This window comes from Bos mutus, chromosome 3 (assembly GCF_027580195.1).
Source record: "Bos mutus isolate GX-2022 chromosome 3, NWIPB_WYAK_1.1, whole genome shotgun sequence".
NCBI lineage: Eukaryota > Metazoa > Chordata > Mammalia > Artiodactyla > Bovidae > Bos > Bos mutus.
The window spans coordinates 107,222,851-107,241,217 of record NC_091619.1 but is presented as its reverse complement, the minus strand read 5'-3'; the positions used below and the strand labels follow the sequence as shown (position 1 = coordinate 107,241,217).

Below are 18,367 nucleotides of genomic sequence, written 5' to 3'. Positions count from 1 at the left end.
TGCTCAGCGAGCACTCACCCTACCTAGGTGGTTAACTTTATTTGAGTACTGCCCCCGCCTAGACATGCTCTGTTCACACAGCCTTTCTCTCTGTCCATGGGGCGTTTCGTGCTTTTCCCACTTAATGGTCTTTGAACTCGCTGTCCCTTCAGGCTAGAAGCTCTTCCCTGAGATCTTTGTTAGTTATACTCTCAGCTGAAATGTCTGTCCTCAGAAAGGCTGTCCTTGCCTCTACCATCTAAGGATATATTGTCCAGTAAGGTAGCTATTAGTCAAGTGTGACTATTTAAATTTAGATTAAATTAACAGCTCAGTTTCTCTGTCTGATGAGCCATGTTTCAAGTACCCAACAGCCCTATGGGGCTAGTGGCTCTCTCAGTGGACAGCATGGATACAGAACATTTCCATCATGACAGGAAGCTCTGTTGGACAGAGCTGGTCGGAAGCAACATCCCATCCCAGTTCCCTCCTATAAGGCCATCTTCCTGAGAATTATCAGAACTGGAACACAACTTAACGTGTCCTCGTGGTTTCTTCCTACTGGCATGGAGCCTTCTCAGGGCAGGGCCTCTGCCTTGTTCACTTCTATATCTCAGGACCGAAAATGACCTGGAGTGGAGCAGGCACTCAGTACATATTGGTTAGACCGACTAGTTTTCCAGGGATGCAGTGTTTCCAAGTGGAGTGGATAACGGAGTGGAGATGCGAGGACCAGGCTGTGAAGAGGTGAAGATGGAGTGACGTTTGCCAACTGGAAGAGCGGAAGCGCAGGAGGAAAGTCCGCGACAGAAGATGCGCGCACGCGGAGGGGCGTTCGGGAGAGGGCGGGCGACCGGACGGTCTACCCCGTAGGAGGCAACTCTGAAGGCGCTCCAGAGGGCTGAAGGGGTTGGGACTTGAGACGCCTGCACGTAACTGCTCTGATTCCATATGGAATCAGTCTCTGCGCAGCCTCTTGGGCCCAGGGCACAGGTCAGGGCCTGGACCATACTAAGGCCACTTCAGGCTGCTTTTGTTTTTAAATCTTTACTTATCATTTATTTGGCTGCTCTGGGTCTTAGCTGTGGCACATAGGACCTTCAGCTGTGGCGTGCACGATCTAGTTCCCTGAGGATGGAACCTGGGCCCCCTACACTGGGAGTGCAGAGTATTGGTCACTGGACTGCCAGGACAGTCCCAGTCAGGTTGCTTTGTGATATCACAGAAAGCTCTGGATGTTAGGATGTGGAGTCTTGTATTTGCTTTGGTTAAACAATGAGCAAGGGAATGTTAGGTCAGAGCTGTGTTTTCTTGATTTAGTTGGTTGGTTTTGCTAAACAATCTAAAAACTACCAAGACTGTTTCGAACACAGAGAAAATCTGTATAGGCAATCATAAAGAGCAGCTGAGCAGAAATACCATTAAAGGCCAGATTTGGAAAAGCAGCCAGATGTTACAGACCAGTGGCTGAGTAATGTCAGGATATGTGATTCCTATTTCTCTTGATGAACATTCTGATGTTTTATTGCCTGCCCATTTAGCAATTAAAGCTTAATGTAGTTTGTGGTTTAATATGTTTTAATGATTTTGTTATAGACTTATTATTAGGAGTCTTCTCATCATAATGAATTTCATCTTGCCAGAACTGAGAAATCAATATGGCTGCTTATATTACAACGATCCATAAAATATTGTCCAAATATGCACAGGCTTGACAGCAGGGTTTTCAATATTTTAAAGTAATGTAAAACTTAATCTTATTTGTACTTTCACATTTTTAATTTCAATTGATGACTATTAGAGATCTTGATTTACATTGATGTTATTATTGCTCCATCCATAGCAAATGAAATTATTCATGAGGGTTAAAAATAAAATTGGCCTCAGCATTGTCATCAATTTATCTTTCCCTGTTCATAGGAGGGAAATAACAAGGTTCTACATATATTTTATTTATTTCCTTTTTTTTTGGATTTAATATTATTATTTTCTGGCCATACTGCACAGCATGGGGGATCTTCGTTCCCCGATCTGGAGTTGAACCTGCACCCTCTGCAGTGGTCCCTATTTCTCTTTTTTTAAAAAAATATTTCTGTTTGTGAATATGTTACACATGAACATGTACAAAATTCAAAAAGTCCAAAGAGCGGGACTTCCCTGCTGGCCCACTGGTTAGGACACTGTGCTTCCACTGCAGGGGGCACGGGTTTGATCCCCGGTTGGGGAAACTAAGATCCTGTAAGCTTCACAATGTGGCCAAAAAAAAAAAAAGTTCAAAGAGTATACAAGGGAAAGTAGGTCTCTTTTGCATCCCTGTCCTCCACGCACTTCCCCGCCCCCGGGAGGCAACCACCACGACCAGGGTCCTGTCCCTCCTGCCAGAAGCACTCGGTAGTGTGTATATATACACATACACACATCAGTTCAGGTCAGTCGCTCAGTTGTGTCCAACTCTTTGCGACCCCATGAATCGCAGCACACCAGGCCTTCCTGTCTATCACCAACTCCCAGAGTTCACTCAAACATGTATATATGCAAATACATATGTTACATGTGATGCCTTACTTAATCCCCCTGACAAACTCTAAATCAGGTATTATCATTTCCACAATTTTGCGGAAGACCCGGGTTCAATCCCTGGGTCAGGAAGATCCCCTGGAGAAGGAAATGGCAATCCACTCCAGTACTACTGCCTGGAAAATCCCATGGACAGAGGAGCCTGATAGGCTACAGTCCATGGGGTCGCAAAGAGTCAGACACGACTGAGCGACTTCACTTTCACTGTCACTTTAGATGGTGAAACTAAAGCCTCAGGGAAGTAATTTGCCCAAGGTCACGGAGCTGTGCTGGAGCTGGGATTCAAATGGGAGTGCCTGACTCTAGTGCCTGGCTCACTGTGGGTGTCTTTCCCATATCAGTGTGCTAAATTACGGGAAGGAACAAAGTCCCAGCCAAGAGAGACAGGCCCCAAAGTCAGAAGCTCAGGAATGTGGGTTTTCAAACTTGGAGTGTAGAACTGTCTGGAGCAGGTGTGAGAAGAGGTGGTCGCGTCAACTGCGAGGCAAGGGCCAACAAAAAGTATGAAGGCCTGAGCTGAGCGACCGGAGTGGACAGGAGGGCGTGGACACTGAAGAGGCAGACTCGATGGGCTGCAGACACAATCAGATGAAGATCAGAGAAGGGAAACCAAAGGTGTGATGGGCTGGGGCTGAGCCAAATGAGTGAGGGGATGGCGGTCCTCTCAAAAGAAACCAGGAAGTTAGGCAGGACTTGAATTCTGGAGACTCGTTTAGCTGCACACATGAGGCTGTGGGCACTGGGGGAACTTTTTAGAAGCAGGTGGCGATGTGGGTCTTGATGGCAGGGCTGGGGTAAGGGGGGTGCAGAGGTTAGAAGTAGGAGTCACCACAGATAGAGGAGTTAGTTGGCAGCAAAGTGGGGGGGAAAGTGATTCAAGAGCAGGGGGTGGGTAAAGCCAGAAGGGGAAAGGCTTGGAGACAGAAGGAGGGGAGCAAGGACTGAAAGACGGAGAGATGGGAGAGGTTAGGGCCGGCCGAGATGGGGACTGTTCCCTGGAGCAAGAGGGCTGCCTCCTGACAGCTCAGATGCTGGACAAGTCAAGGCAATAAAGGCTCGGGAAAAGGTTTTGGAGTTGAGATCAGACTGGGAGCCTGGAGAAGCAAGGGAAGAAGCCATATTTTAAAGAAACATACAGAAGGTAACTGGGAGGGAATGTGGCATCACCGTCCTGCTTGGTTCCTTGAAAACCCGCTGAGATTTATCATCAGACAGTTGATCATCACGGAAGCAAACACCGAGGATGTGCTAATGGGGCGGAATCCCAGTCTTGGTCTGCCCTGACGACTTGCGCCCTGTCTCGCGAGGGCAGCAGCGCAGGGCACTCCCGGGTCACCCACTCACTCACCCGGATGTGCAGGTCCTGGAAGAAGATGAGGAGTGTCTGTCGGATCAGCTGGAACTCCCCCGCAGAGAGGCCCCCGTATATCTGTGCAGGCAAAGCAGAAACAGGCATTCTGCTTTCAGAAGTGAGATGGGAGACTGTGGTGGGGGGAGCGGGGGGTGGTGGGTGCCCAGAGATGGAGCCAGAGGGCAAGGAGAAGACTCAGCTGCTGGGCGGGGTGGAGGGGCAGGAGGGGAATACCACCCGCACCCCACCCCACCCCCCGTCCACCCAAGGGGCAAACCCCACCGCAGCACACTGAGCAGGGCACATTCTGCCTCTCCTGTTCCCCAAGATTCCACAGAATATCTACTACTGACTCCCTTCAGAAAAGTTAGGCAAGAACTGCGATGTTCTGTGCCTCCGCTTTCCCAGGTATGAAGGCCCCAGTGAGAGGGTATAAGATGACAACATCTCTTGTGTTACCAAAATGGATTCCTGTGGATTGTGGAACTTTCTGGGACAGTGGCCGGCTGGGTCATTCCCTGTCCTGTTTCCTTTGTCATAGAACCTGCCTGTCCTTAACAGGCGAATGGGAATGAGTACTGGGGGCTGAGAGGAGGTGCACCGACAGCCCGCTTACGTCAGTCAGCTGCCGAAACGTCTTGTCCACTTGATGAAGGATGGTTGGGGAATCTTGGATGAGTCCCTTGATGGCATCTAAGTGATTCAAAGTGACCAGCAGCACATCCTTGGGACGAGGACACAGCAACACTTGATACTTGAAAGCCATTGTCATCAGGTCATAGAGCTGCCAACCCACACGTGAACAAAAGAAACGGACCTTATATAAAGGCAGGCCTCAAACCTCCAACAGTGATTCAGTACCGGAAACAATTCAGCGCTTACCATGCAGCTCAGTGACCACATCATGCAAACCAAGACACTGATGAGAGCGAAAGGGGGTGGCGGTCACAAGCTGGGGCAACAGCAGTGAATCGGGACGTACCTGGGCAAACCAGAGTGTCCACTGATGGAACGAATATGAAACAATACAGGCAGCTGTGGGGCCCGGGACTGGGTGCTGGGCTTGGAGAATAAAAGCCCCAGTTCGAGCCCTCCTTGCCGAAGATGTGGATGTGCTGCTGCCCTGCTGCGCTCAGCTGTGTCTGATTCTCTGCAACCCCTGGTGTGGGCTGTAGCCCGCCAGGATCCCTGGTCCAAGGGATTTTCCAGGCAAGAATACTGGAGTGGGTTGCCCTTTCCTACTCCAGGGGATCGTCCTGACCCAAGGATCGAACCTGCATCTCCTCCATTGCAGACTCTTTACCTACTGAGCCACCTGGGAAGCTCAGGTTTGTTGGATGGCCCTGGCCAAGTCTCTTTGCCTCTCTGAGCCTGAGTTTTCTCATGTGTAAAAAGTATGCCCTAATTCCTCAACGTTGCAGAACTGCTGAGAGGTGTAAATGAGAAAACACATGTCAAAATGGCAAGACTGAGGTTCTATGACTGTATTAAATGAATAATGGAACTTAATGGGACATCAACAAGCTCCACGAATGGTATGACCTTTCATGAAGATCAGAGGTGACTCTGGCGAGGACCACAGTGGTCACGATGGGCTTTGTGGGAGAAGTGGGCCTCATACAGACTTGAGGCAGGGTTCCAACCGGGTAAGGGAGGAAAAAGGCATTCGGGTGGTAGGGAACAGTATGCTTGAGGGTCCGGAGGCAAGCCGTGGGTGTGCTGTTTTCCTGGGAGAAAGAGTAGAACAGCCTGACTGGAGGGGATGGTTTATGTTGGGGGTGGTGGGAAATAAAGTTGGATAATTATGGCAAGGTTAGAATATTAAACGTTTTTGAAAGATGCACAAAATAATTTAGACTAGATGAGGTAGGAATTAGGGGGCTACTGAAATTTTCTGCGCTGATGTGATAAAAGTGGTAATTAAACAAGATTAGTGAGTCTGGCCATGATGAGATGTGCGAGAAGGGAGAGGCTGGAGTGAGGGCAGTCAGCTGGTGCCTGGCTCCTAGGAGGGTGGCAATAACATGATCGTATGAAAGAAAGAAATTTTGTTGGAGAAACCCAGATGGAAGGCCTGGAAGGAAGATGGCGGGGAAGGATGAGGCAGGGGAAAGAAGAGACTGTGACACTCAGGAGAAAAGCTGTTTGTTAGTGCACGTTGACTGCCTGATTGGATCTGGGGGACAAAGATGAGGGCTGTCCAAATTGACCACAGCATTTTCAACGTGGTGCCTGCGAGATGCATGATGCTACATGACGCTGCTGCTGGAGGCAAGTTTGGGAGAGAAGGTACGGACATGTCTGAGGCAGGACTGAAAGTTAAACCACCCGAGTGCTTTGCGGAGCACACGGATGTGCATGACCTCAACTAATCCCATTTAATTTCACAAGAACTCTACATGTGTGTTCAGTTCAGTTCAGTCGCTCAGTCGTGTCCGACTCTTTGTGACCCTATAGACCTATAGACCTATAGCCTGCTAGGCTCCTCTGTCCATGGGATTCTCCAGGCAAGAATACCGAGGTAGGTATTATACCAGGTTTAAAAATGAAAAAACGTGCCCAATTTCACATGGCTGGTAAAAAGTAGCAGGGTGAGATTTGAAACTAAAGACAGTCGGATCCTGAAGCACTTGCTAGAACCCTCTCCATGATCTCCTTTCTCCAACATGCAGCTAGACATTTCACTTAGAAAGTGCCTGCCTACATAGAGGGGTGGGGTGGCGGGAGAGAGGCTCAAAAGGGAGGAGATGTACGTAAGCATATGCTGCCTCACTTTGTTGTACAGAAGAAACTAACGCAACACTGTAAAGCAACTATATCCAATAATAACATTAAAAAAGAGAAAGCGACATACAGCAGGAGCTGTCTCGGTCTGTGTGTGTGTGTGTGTGTGTGCATGCATGTGCAGGCTTGTCTAATACTAGAGACGTAGATTTGAGACTCTCAGCCATCATCATCAAACATTAAGTACCTGTTGTGTACAGGACACTGTGCTAGGAATAAAGTATAAAAACAGGTATAAGATGAAGAAATCAAAGTTCAGAGTTATTCAGTGAATTGAGTCTCATAGCCATTGGTAGTGGAGAAGGAAATGGCAACCCACTCCAGTACTCTTGCCTGGAGAATCCTGTGGACAGAGGAGCCTGGTGGGCTGCTGTCCATGGGGTCCCACAGAGTCAGACACGACTGAAGCGACTTAGCATGCATGCATGGCATTGGTAGAACTAGGACTCTAACCCCAGGTTTTTTGTTTCTAAATCCTGTGTCATATCTCAATGGAAACCTAAACTTTCTTAAAGGCAGAGGGAGATGAAGAAGCAGAGAGGAGAAGATACTGAACATTTATCTTTCTTCTGTCATTATGTATGTTTCTCACTTAATCCTCCCTCTAACTAATGGAGCAGCTTTTATTATCCCCATTTTATAGATGAGAAGATGGAGGCTCAGGGAGCTAAAGTAACTTTCTAAAGGTAATTGGCAGGAGGCAAGAGGGAGACGCTTACTCCTTGGAAGAAAAGTTATGACCAACCTAGATAGCATATTCAAAAGCAGAGACATTACTTTGCCAACAAAGGTCCGTCTAGTCAAGGCTATGGTTTTTCCAGTGGTCATGTATGGATGTGAGAGTTGGACTGTGAAGAAGGCTGAGTGCCGAAGAATTGATGCTTTTGAATTGTGGCGTTGGAGAAGACTCTTGAAAGTCCCTTGGACAGCAAGGAGATCAGCTCTGGGATTTCTTTGGAGGGAATGATGCTGAAGCTGAAACTCCAGTACTTTGGCCACCTCATGCGAAGAGTTGACTCATTGGAAAAGTCTCTGATGCTGGGAGGGATTGGGGGCAGGAGGAGAAGGGGACGACAGAGGATGAGATGGCTGGATGGCATCACTGACTGGATGGACGTGAGTCTGAGTGAACTCCGGGAGTTGGTGATGGACAGGGAGGCCTGGCGTGCTGCGATTCATGGGGTCGCAAAGAGTCGGACACGATTGAGTGACTGAACTGAACTGAATTGAACTGAAGAAGGCACAGTTGAAGGCAGTCTGTCTCCCTGAGGTTTCCAGGTGCCAGCACTGAGACAGTGTTGCTTTTTGCACACCTGGCACCCACTGTCAGTCCTCACGATTTATAGAAATTCACATAATAAAGGGACTTGAAAAGGGATTCTTATTAACATTATTTCGCATTGCAGGAAGATTCTTTACCAGCTGAGCCACAAGGGAAGCCCAAGAATACTGGAGTGGGTAGCCTATCCCTTTTCCAGGGGATTGCCCTGACCCAGGAATCGAAGCGGGGTCTCCTGCATTGCAGGTGGATTCTTTACCAATTGAGCTATCAGGGAAGCCTTGTTATTCAGATTAGTTTCTCCTAATGTCCTATTTCAGTTCCATTTCCCACATTCTATTTAAGTCATCATGGCTCCTTAGGCTCCTCTTGGCTGTGACGGTTTCTCTAGTTTTCCTTGTTTTTGGTGGCCCTGACAATTTCGATGACAGGTCAGGTATTTTTTTAACATGACCTCCGAATGGTATTTGTCTGCTGTTTTTCTTCATGATCAGCCTGGGGTTGTGGGTTTTGGGGAGGAAGATCACAGAGGCAAAGCGTTATTCTCATCTTGTCATACCAGGGTACGGCCACATGGCTTATCACTGCTGATGTTACCTCCTGGTTGCGGTAATATTTGCCATGTTTCTCCACTGAGAAGTTAGTTGTCCCCCTCCCCCGCTTTGCATACTGTCTTCCTTGGAAGGAAGTCACCAATCGCAGCCACATTCAAGGAGTGGGGAGTTCTGCTCTCTCTCCCTGAGGGCGGGGCATGTATATAAAGTGTCTGGAATTCTGATGAACAGGAGATCTATCTGTTCTCTGACATTATTTATTTGGAATTATTCCTTTTAAAATCAGTACCCTAAAAAATTGTTCCGCAAAGAAACAGACATGTTTACATTAGAAGTAGAGACTGAGTGGTTTTGAATTTGCTCTTTAAAAAATGCCTGGCGTGCAGGGCCGAGATCTGTTAAGAAGGAAGCAGAATTAAGCAGGGCTGGGTGCTTGGATTGGATTGGTATTGTTCACGCAGTCGAGCCTGGCTCTTTGTGACCCCGTGGATTGCAGCATGTCAGGCCTCCCTGTCCCTCACAATCTAAATGTGGGCATGCAGACCCGCACTCTCGGTGGGTGATATATATAATGGCTTAATAAACTACAGAGGGCTTTGAAGCTCCAGTATTTGGCCACCTGATGCGAAGAACTGACTCACTGGAAAAGACCCTGATGCTTGGAAAGGTTGAAGGCTGGAGGAGAAGGGGACGACAGAGGATGAGATGGTTGGATGGCATCACCAACTTGATGGATATGAGTTTGAGCAAGCTCCAGGAGTTGGTGATGGACAGGGAAGCCTGGTGTGCTGCAGTCCACGGGGTCACAAAGAGTTGAACATGGCTGAGAGACTGAACTGAACTGAACAGAGGGGTTGGTGCGGATGACTTCTGGGGTCCTTCCCAACTTGAAACTCAAGAATAAGCCATGGTTACACGTGCCTATCTTTTGCCATGCACCACTGCACACATCATCTCCTGGGACTCCAGTCTGTGGTAATCCATAAGAAACGCAGCCCTGGGGACGGAGGCAGCTGCTTACCTTATCCATGCTGGCCTGGTTCAGTCTCATGATCGAGGCGTGAGCCAGGCGGTCGTAGACGGTCCTCAGGGCCTTCTTGGAGTAGAGCTCTTGGGGTTTGAACAGTTCGTCCATGAACTTTTGATTGAACATGGTTGAAATGATGTCATTCATAACTGTCGAGACAAGAGAGGATGCAGGTGAGCAAAGCATTGGTGGAAGCTTTCCTCAGGAAATGCTCCCTGTGTGCAGATGGAGTGCAGGGGCAGGGCCTATGTGGTATGGGGATGCAGCGTGCTTGGAGACCTGCTTCTTGGGGAGAAACCCCACGTGTGTCCCAGTGGAAAGCAGGGTCCAGAGTGCCTTCTGAGCCCATCGTAAGGCAAACATACACGTGGCAGTGTGCTGTGGTTCAAACCACCTTCACACACAACGTTTCACTTGATGATAGAGAACATGTTTATTCTTTCTTTAAAAAAGACTTCTATTAGCATTGCAGATTAGATATCCACCTCAAAATGAGAAACAACATCACTTTTTCTGTTTGTTTAGCAAGTCTATATCATTTTTACTTTAAATTTTATAAAATGGGACCTATAATGGTAATTGACTTTTTTTTTTTTCTTCTTCAAAACAGTTTACAAAAATAGACACAGGGCCTACCCACTGGTTAGAGATTAAAATTCCTTCTAGTGTTTCTACAAGATGTGTACTTCAGATTAACACCATTTGCTGCTGCTGCTGCTAAGTCACTTCAATCGCGTCCGACTCTGTGCAACCCCATAGACGGCAGCCTACCAGGCTCCCCCATCCCTGGGATTCTCCAGGCAAGAACACTGGAGTGGGTTGCCACTTCCTCCTCCAATGCATGAAAGTGAAAAGTGAAAGTGAAGTCGCTTAGTCATGCCCGACTCTTCAACTCTTCGCGACCCTATGGACTGCAGCCTACCAGGCTCCTCTGTCCGTGGGATTTTCTAAGCAAGAGTACTGGAGTGGGTTGCCATTTCCTTCTCCATAACACCATTTAAGGATGTCTTAATTTCTCTATATGCTCTATAATATTGACATCATACGGTAGTGATATGTCCCATACTGTTGTTCAGATGGAAAATGTCCCGGTGGCGAGAATAAAAGGTCCTAGTGTGCTTAGTCGCTTCAGTTGTGTCCAGCTCTTTGCAACCCCATGGACTGTAGCCTGCGAGGCTTCTCTGTCCATGCGGGTTCTCTCCAGGCAAGAATATTGGAGTGGGTAGCCTATCCCTTCTCCAGGGGATCTTCCTGACCCAGGAATTGAGCTGGGGTTTCCTGCATTACAAGCGGATTCTTTATCAGCTGAGCTACCAGGGAAGCTAAGTATCTCTAATTCTAGGTCTTCATTCACTCATTCATTTAGATATTTTGTGGTACTCAAATAACATCATTTGAGGGCTAGGAAAACCATTTGGTACAAGAAATAGAAACAGATATGGTTGAATGCAGATTATTCTTAATTAATCCAGATATATTCCTGCCTAAAGGTGACTGTATATGGATGCTGAGACTATACATTCATAGTAATTAAAATCTGAAAGAAAACTGGGTACTTAAAATAATGACACAAAATCACGTGAGTGATTATTGCTGAAAGATACAGATCTCTCCTCTTGCCACACAAAGGACACAGCAGGTGACCCACGGTCACCCTTGTATCTTAGACAGTGAAGCAAGGTCATGATTTCAGAAACTCTTTCTACCTGTAAGTAACTGACAGAAGTACCCTGAGGGCTCAGGCCAGCATTTTAAAGCATCTCAAAGAGCAGTTTTGGGGAGAAGTGGGGAGCTGAGGGCTAGCTGCACTTAAATCTTAAATGGAAGGGTTATAGAGCAAGGCGGGGAGGGAAACACCCCCTCTCCCCACTCCCACCCTGACACGAAAGAACAAACTGAGTGAGTGTGACTGCTTTCGGAAGTACTGGACTCACACTTGACCTCTGTATTTTACTCTAGACCCCATCCCATCAGTGAGGAAGAAGCAGATCCATTACCAACACAGGGTATCCCTCATATGGGACAGTTTCAGTCCAGGCCAGCGTGCATTCAAAGTGCACTAACCTCTCCCTACTGTGCACAGCCTGGAGACCCAGGAACCCTTCTGGGTTTGCCTCAAGCATGGCCTTTGGCCTTCGACCTAAACAAGCAAGCTGCTGCTGCTGTTGCTGCTACTAAGTCACTTCAGTCGTGTCCAGCTCTGTGCAACCCCATAGACGGCAGCCCACCAGGCTCCTCTATCCCTGGGATTCTCCAGGCAAGAGTACTGGAGTGGGTTGCCATTTCCTTCTCCACTGCATGCATGCATGTTTAGTCGCTTCAGTCATGTCCGACTCTGTGCGACCCTATGGACAGCAGCCCACCAGGCTCCTCTGTCCCTGGGATTCTCTGGGCAAGAATACTGGAGTGGATTGCCATTTCCCTCTCCAAAACAAGCAAGGGTCTGCAATAAATTGGACTTTCTGATATCTTTCTTACTGCAGCCTATATAAATGTAGAGTTGCATGAAATAGCTGCACACAGAAAGCCACATATAAGGCCTCAAAAAAGAGGGAATTTGAAGAATTTTCCATAGGTTTATGGAGGCCTGGGAGGAGTGCCAAAGAGGAAGAACTCACATTAAAGAATCACATCAGCTCTGATTATGTTCATGATTACAAAGAGCTCCCGTGCACTGAGGTGCTGAGTCACGTCTCTAGGGTCTTTGAGCCTTTAGCAAGATCTAGGAAAATAGCTTAGACCTAAATAAGCCAGTTCTAAAAGAAAGAAAGCCCCAAGGTAATTTGTCAGCCACTCTGGCAAAGTAAAAAGCAAAGTGAAGCCTTTTCTTTGGGAAGTGAATAAGCTCTGTATCACCGTGGCTTCTTGCATAGAACTTCCAGAAAGTTCTCCTGCTGGGAAGAGAGTATGGCAGGCTCTGTCCCCATGGGCAGAGCAGTGAACACAAATGCCCCCAAGGGGAGATGGCAGTTTTGCAGTTGGGTCCTGGCACCCAGGGCACCCACCTTGATTTAATTTTTTGGAAGGAGCATGGGGGCACAAATGAACATGCTTACACCTCACAGTGTGCTTCAGCTGGCACTTGCTGACGTGGGCCTACTGTCTGCCGGACGTGGGGGGGTGGTGTGGGCAGAGAGGAAGCGAATGTTATCCTTGCCCAAGAGTAGCAGCCCACACCCTATTTATGCTAAACCTCAGCAGTTTTTTTAAAAAAATAATATTTATTTTATTTGGCTCCATCTTAGTTGCAGGGTCTGTCATCGTGGTGCACAGACTCCTGGTTGTGGCACTTGGCGGGCGCAGTAGCTGTGGCGTGTGGGCTGAGCTGCTCTGCGGCACGTGGGATCTTAGTTCCCTGACTGGGGATGGAACCCACACCCCCTGCATTACAAGGTGGACTCTTAACCACTAGACCACCAGCAAAGTCCTCTGGGAAGTTTTAACCTGATCTGTAAGTTAGTCTTGGTGTTCGTTTTTGGCACTCACATGAGCTCGGCATAATTGCATGAGGCAGGAATGTGCTAGAAGCCAGATTTCATCAGGAGACTAAAGCCAGGTGTGTGGAGGGGTGGTTTTTCATGGGTGCACTGGAAGGGTCAGTAACTGAGTTCTTAACGTATCGGGCTTCTAATCCTGGGTTTGGATTATGAAGTCAGTTTCTGCTTATTATTTTTGGATATATAAGATAAATTCCAGTGATTCAGTTACACAAAAAGTCTTCAAAATCCATACTTTTCACCTGAAATTCTGCAGTGCATCAAGAGGTGGGCCAAAAATTGCTTGAGAAGTGGTGAGAGACGGTTGTGAAATATTATAAAACTATACCAACCACTTCGATTGGAGTTTTCTTTGAGCCTGGCCTGATGAAGTAATTCTCTTGATGAAAGCAACTGTGTTTTTAACTAGTACTTCTGTAAATTTTATTGTTTATGGGAATACACAACTTGAAACCAAGGGTAAAAAAGAGAAGCTACTATTTCTGGGTGGTTACCATGTTTTGAACCCTTATTATGTTGTAAGTCTTGGGCTTAGAACTTTCCATTCATTATCTTATTTAAATAAATAAATAATCAAATGATTTTGAAGGGTACCCCGCTCCTCACCCCCAGTTGCTAGGGCTTTGAAAAGGAAAAGAACAGAGATTTAAGAATACTCAAGTTTCTCAAAACCAAGGCAAACCTAATCAGACTATAAACCAATTTAAGAAACTGAAATGATAGCAAACAAGCACAAAAGGCTAGTGGGGGTGGGCTGGACAAAGCATTTGCTGAAGTATCACCTTATTGTATCAAAGGAGAAAACTGAGTTTTCGAGAGGTTAAAGTCCAAGGTCACACAGCAGGGGGTGGAGCTGAAAAGAGAGCGGGCTGTTTGATTCTAGTGCCTGTGCTCTTAAATACTACACTTTATCTCCTCTGCGTACTCAGTGTGGAGAGAGCACTTAAAACATCGAGGCTGATGGCTGATGACATGCATAGACTATACCCAGGGTCAGATAATGACATTTAAAGGTGAGAAAGGCGGCGGTTTTATTCTGAGGACTCAACAGCTTTCTCAGGCGTGCTGTTGGCTGTAGGTGAAGGGGAAACTGAAGATGTGGCGTGATAAGACCACAGTGCACGCGTGTCATGCCTTCTGTGCTCAAGCCTGACGGCCATGCAGCCACATGCTTCCACATTTCTCAGCTGCTCAACAGATATCTCTGTGTGCTCAACAGCTCTTTGGCTACATGATGCTATCACAGAATTCTTTAAGGACGACTAAATAGGACAGCCCACCTGGAAATGCAGCTATTGTCGCAGGTGTCCTTGCAAAGCTTGGAACTGTGAAAAGGGACAATGCCTCGGGTGCAATATGGTTCTCTGACTAATATTTGCTTGGTTTTCATCTTTCATGCTGTATTTAAAGATTCAACTGTACAACCAATATCTCAGCTAAAGAGAAACTCACGCCTATTCTTTTACTTGGAAATGTCTAGAGTGGTCCCACTCTAAGCCCCACTGAGGAAGGACTGGGTGACCCTGCGGATGCAGACTGAAGACATGCAGCCCCAAGGTAGCGTACCTCGTTTTCTGTCCACCTCTGTCCATTCATCTACACGAAGCATATAAAAAGAAAACACCAGTTCATGAAGCAAGAATGTTATTTTCAACGAGGCTTTAAAAATACCACTTGCAACAATCTGGCTTACGAAGCTTTCTGTTTCATGTTTGGGTTAATGTTTAATGCAAACACTCTGCCTTCCATTTGAAGCTTTTTAAAGGCTGATGGATAAATGACAAGTTCCAAAAAAGCCCTAGGGAGGCTGTATCTTATAGAGGGTGGCCCAGGAGGAGAGGAAGCTCAGGAGGATGAAATAACCTGGGGTTTACCTTGAAAGGTTCAAGAAGCCATCCTCTCTAATGCTCTGAGAGTAGACATCTTTCAAAATAAGCCTTTTAAAAACACTAACTTCCACAAGGAAGAATAATCCTGAGAACAGGACAGAAAGAATTTTCTTTCTTTACAACCTGATTCTCTTATTAATGCAAGAGTTCTCTTTCTAGAACTACTCAGAACTACTCACTACTTACAGAACTACTCATATTAAAAAAAACCAAAAACTAGAAATATAAATTAACAGAAAAAAACTGTTTCTGATTTACCTTTTATACAGAGAGGTATGACTTCCATGTAAAAAGAGGGAAATAATGATGGGACCACTGTACAGAAAGCTCCTGAGGACAGAGGTAGACAGGGAAATACCAAGAAGAGACCAAATAAGGAAAAATGTACTTGGCTAGGGAGAAGGCACTGGCGACCCACTCCAGTACTCTTGCCTGGAAACTCCCATGGATGGAGGAGCCTGGTAGGCTGCAGTCCATGGGGTCGCGAACAGTCGGACATGACTGAGCGACTTCACTTTAACTTTTCACTTTCAAGCATTGGAGAAGGAAATGGCAACCCACTCCAGTGTTCTTGCCTGGAGAATCCCAGGGACAGGGGAGCCTGGTGGGCTGCCGTCTATCGGGTTGCACAGAGTCGGACACAACTGACATGACTTAGCAGCAGCAGCAGAGAAATCTGTGAGAATCATGACCCTTTAATGGGCTGAGACCTGGCTCTACTGTTTACTGGCTGTATAACTTCAAGCAGCTTGTGTAATCTCAGTTTCTTCATCTGTGAAATGGGGATCATAATTGCACCCACCCAGTAGGATTGTTGGGATAAAATAGACACATCAAACACTTATCCAACTTCTCTCCTAGTTCTGCTTTCTCTACTTCAGAATTTTGGGCGCCACCCATAAAGGCTCGTGATGAGCCTTTTTTTTTCTTTCCTTGATTTTTTGGGAGAGATTTCAATCTAAAACCACTCATGGATAAACAGAGTTCTACCCACAACCACATTTGAAAATCATTTTGTAGTTTGGTGTATTTTGGGAACATTTGCACTAAATTGTTTGAGAAGTGACTCCTGAGGTTATAACATGCATGCTGCTGCTGCTGCTAAGTCGCTTCAGTCGTGTCCAACTCTGTGCGACCCCATAGACGGCAGCCCACCAGGCTCCGCCGTTCCTGGGATTCTCCAGGCAAGAATGCTGGAGTGGGTTGCCATTTCCTTCTCCAATGCTTGAAAGTGAAAAATGAAAGTGAAGTCGCTCAGTCATGTCCAACTCTTCGAGACCCCATGGACTGCAGCCTACCAGGCTCCTCCGTGCATGGGATTTTCCAGGCAAGAGCACTGGAGTGGGGTGCCATCGCCTTCTCTGAATTAGCATATATGTGCCTTCAGTACGCAATGCCCACAGCTCCTAAGAGACCCTCCTGAAAGCACAGCGAGTGCCATGTCCTGACTAGCCACAAAGGGTTCCTACTGCGGGGTCAGACTCCCCTGGGAAAATTCACCATCTTTCTCCCACAGAGTTACAGGGTTCTGGAGAGAAAACACTGGGGAAGCAGCACCAAGACTCTAGCCTTCTTTGAGCAGATGCTGGCTGCTTTGGCATAATGTCCACATCTGTCATTTCAGGGCATTTATTTTACAGGTGGTCTTCCCTGATAGGCTCGTGGGAATTCACAGAGATAGAGCTGCAACCCTTTTGAAGGTGTGTTTGGCAACAGAGGGGGTGCCAGGGGCTCACCAACCCTAAGGGAGAGTGATTACCTGCTGCTAACCAAAAAAAAAGAGCCGGCGAACACATGCCCAGGGCTACCAGGAACACCTGCAGGCAGCGTTGTTCAGCTCCAGCAGAGGTCGCTGTCGAGCTGTGTGTGCTCCTGGCCCTCTTCCTTCTGAGGATCCCCGAAGGTAAAGAAGGATGACGTGTTTGTGACAATTCCACTTTACTTATATTTTGAGTGGGAGGTAGGCTCAAGGCTTATCCAGAGCTTCCTGTGAAATTGGAACTATAAAAATAAATATAGTATCTCACAGCACTCGGTTGCTCAGTACTCCTCTGTAATCTGCATATCTTGGGAAAATCACTTAATAGCCCCATGCCTTAGTTTCCCCTTCTGTCAAATGAGGAAGGCAAACAAATGGTAAGAGGGCCTTGCTTATGAGTATTTGTAAGAGTGAGTGAGTGAAAGTTGCTCAGTCGTGTCTGACTCTTTGCAACTCCATGGACTATACAGTCGATGGAATTCTCCAGGGCAGAATACTGGAGTGGGTAGCCTTTCCCTTCTCCAGGGGATCTTCAGGGAGTGAGACAAAGGCAACTTTTTATTATTCTGGCAATTGCTTAAACGTGGGACCTCATTCAGTATGCAACAGTCAGAAGTTGCCCCACAGACAGAGCACTTCCTTTCTGTTGAAGGCTAAACTAGAGCAAGCTGCCTTCTGGGGAGAAACTGCAAGATCGGCCCTGGACTTAAGGGAGTGGGATGGGCTCCAGGAGACCAATTAGTTGTTTAAGACAGTGAAAACTTCTAGAAGAAATACGATTTCCATCCAGAGCTTCAGTGAGGACTAGTTGACTGCTTTGGATCTCACACCCTCTGCCCTGTTTTCTCGTTCTATTTTCTGCATGTCCTCATCAACCAACTACTTTCTGTCATTTCTTTGATGAGACCAGTGGGTACCCTGGATTTTTTTTTCAAGCCTCTCCCTCCCAACCTTCCAACTCCCTCCCTACCCCATTCCCTCCACAAAGATTCTGATGTAGTCCCCTGGAGTGTGGAAGGACAGAGCAGCCGTGAAGGTTGTGGGTGAAGAGTATGAGCTCTAGAGCCTGATGACCTGGGTTCAAATCCATGACTCTTCCTTCTTACCAGTTACGTAAACCTGGGCAAATGGACCTCGCTTTCCCCATCTGTAAAACGGGGATATAGTATTACCTACATGATAGGATAGTTGTGGGGATTAAGGTGTTCAGAGAAGTCCATGGTACATGGTTAAGTGCTTAATAAGTATTTGTTGCTATTGCATCAGGAAGACATATCCCCCAGGTTTAGAATCAGTTACTGGAAAGACTGATCAAAAGCCCTACCTCCGGAGGATGCACAGAAGGGCTGCATGAGGCTCTGCCCAGCACCTCAATGGCATCTGACACAAGTCGACGGTGGAGGGAAAGTGTGTGAACATGAATTACGGAAGATGGCTGGAACTCCCTGAGGCTGTCCCAAGCAAACCCAGGACTGCAGCTCCTGAACAAAAAGGAAGCCAGTCCCTTAGTATAATCACAGGGTCTTGCCCAGACCGCCTCTTGAAAGACCACACCTGCGACTCATTGTGTTAAACATGTTAAGTTCATCACCTCATTCGATCTTTACAATGTCACTGTGAGGTATATTTTATTATTCCCCTTCTATGGAGAAAGAAACAGGCATACAGAGT

The 18,367-nt window shown here is 47.0% G+C and overlaps 1 protein-coding gene across 2 annotated transcripts in view; it reads right to left on the bottom strand.

Annotated features, from left to right (window-relative positions):
• OSCP1 (organic solute carrier partner 1) overlaps positions 1-18,367 on the bottom strand; it is a 33,530-nt gene that overhangs the window by 13,246 nt on the left and 1,917 nt on the right. For both annotated transcript variants that reach the window (XM_070368413.1, XM_070368414.1), the window contains exons 2-4: positions 9,546-9,700; positions 4,524-4,691; positions 3,905-3,985 (exon numbers count right to left, since the gene is read on the bottom strand). In XM_070368413.1, the coding sequence (XP_070224514.1) occupies positions 3,905-3,985; positions 4,524-4,691; positions 9,546-9,700 (404 nt within the window). The remainder of the gene's footprint in view (positions 1-3,904; positions 3,986-4,523; positions 4,692-9,545; positions 9,701-18,367) is intronic.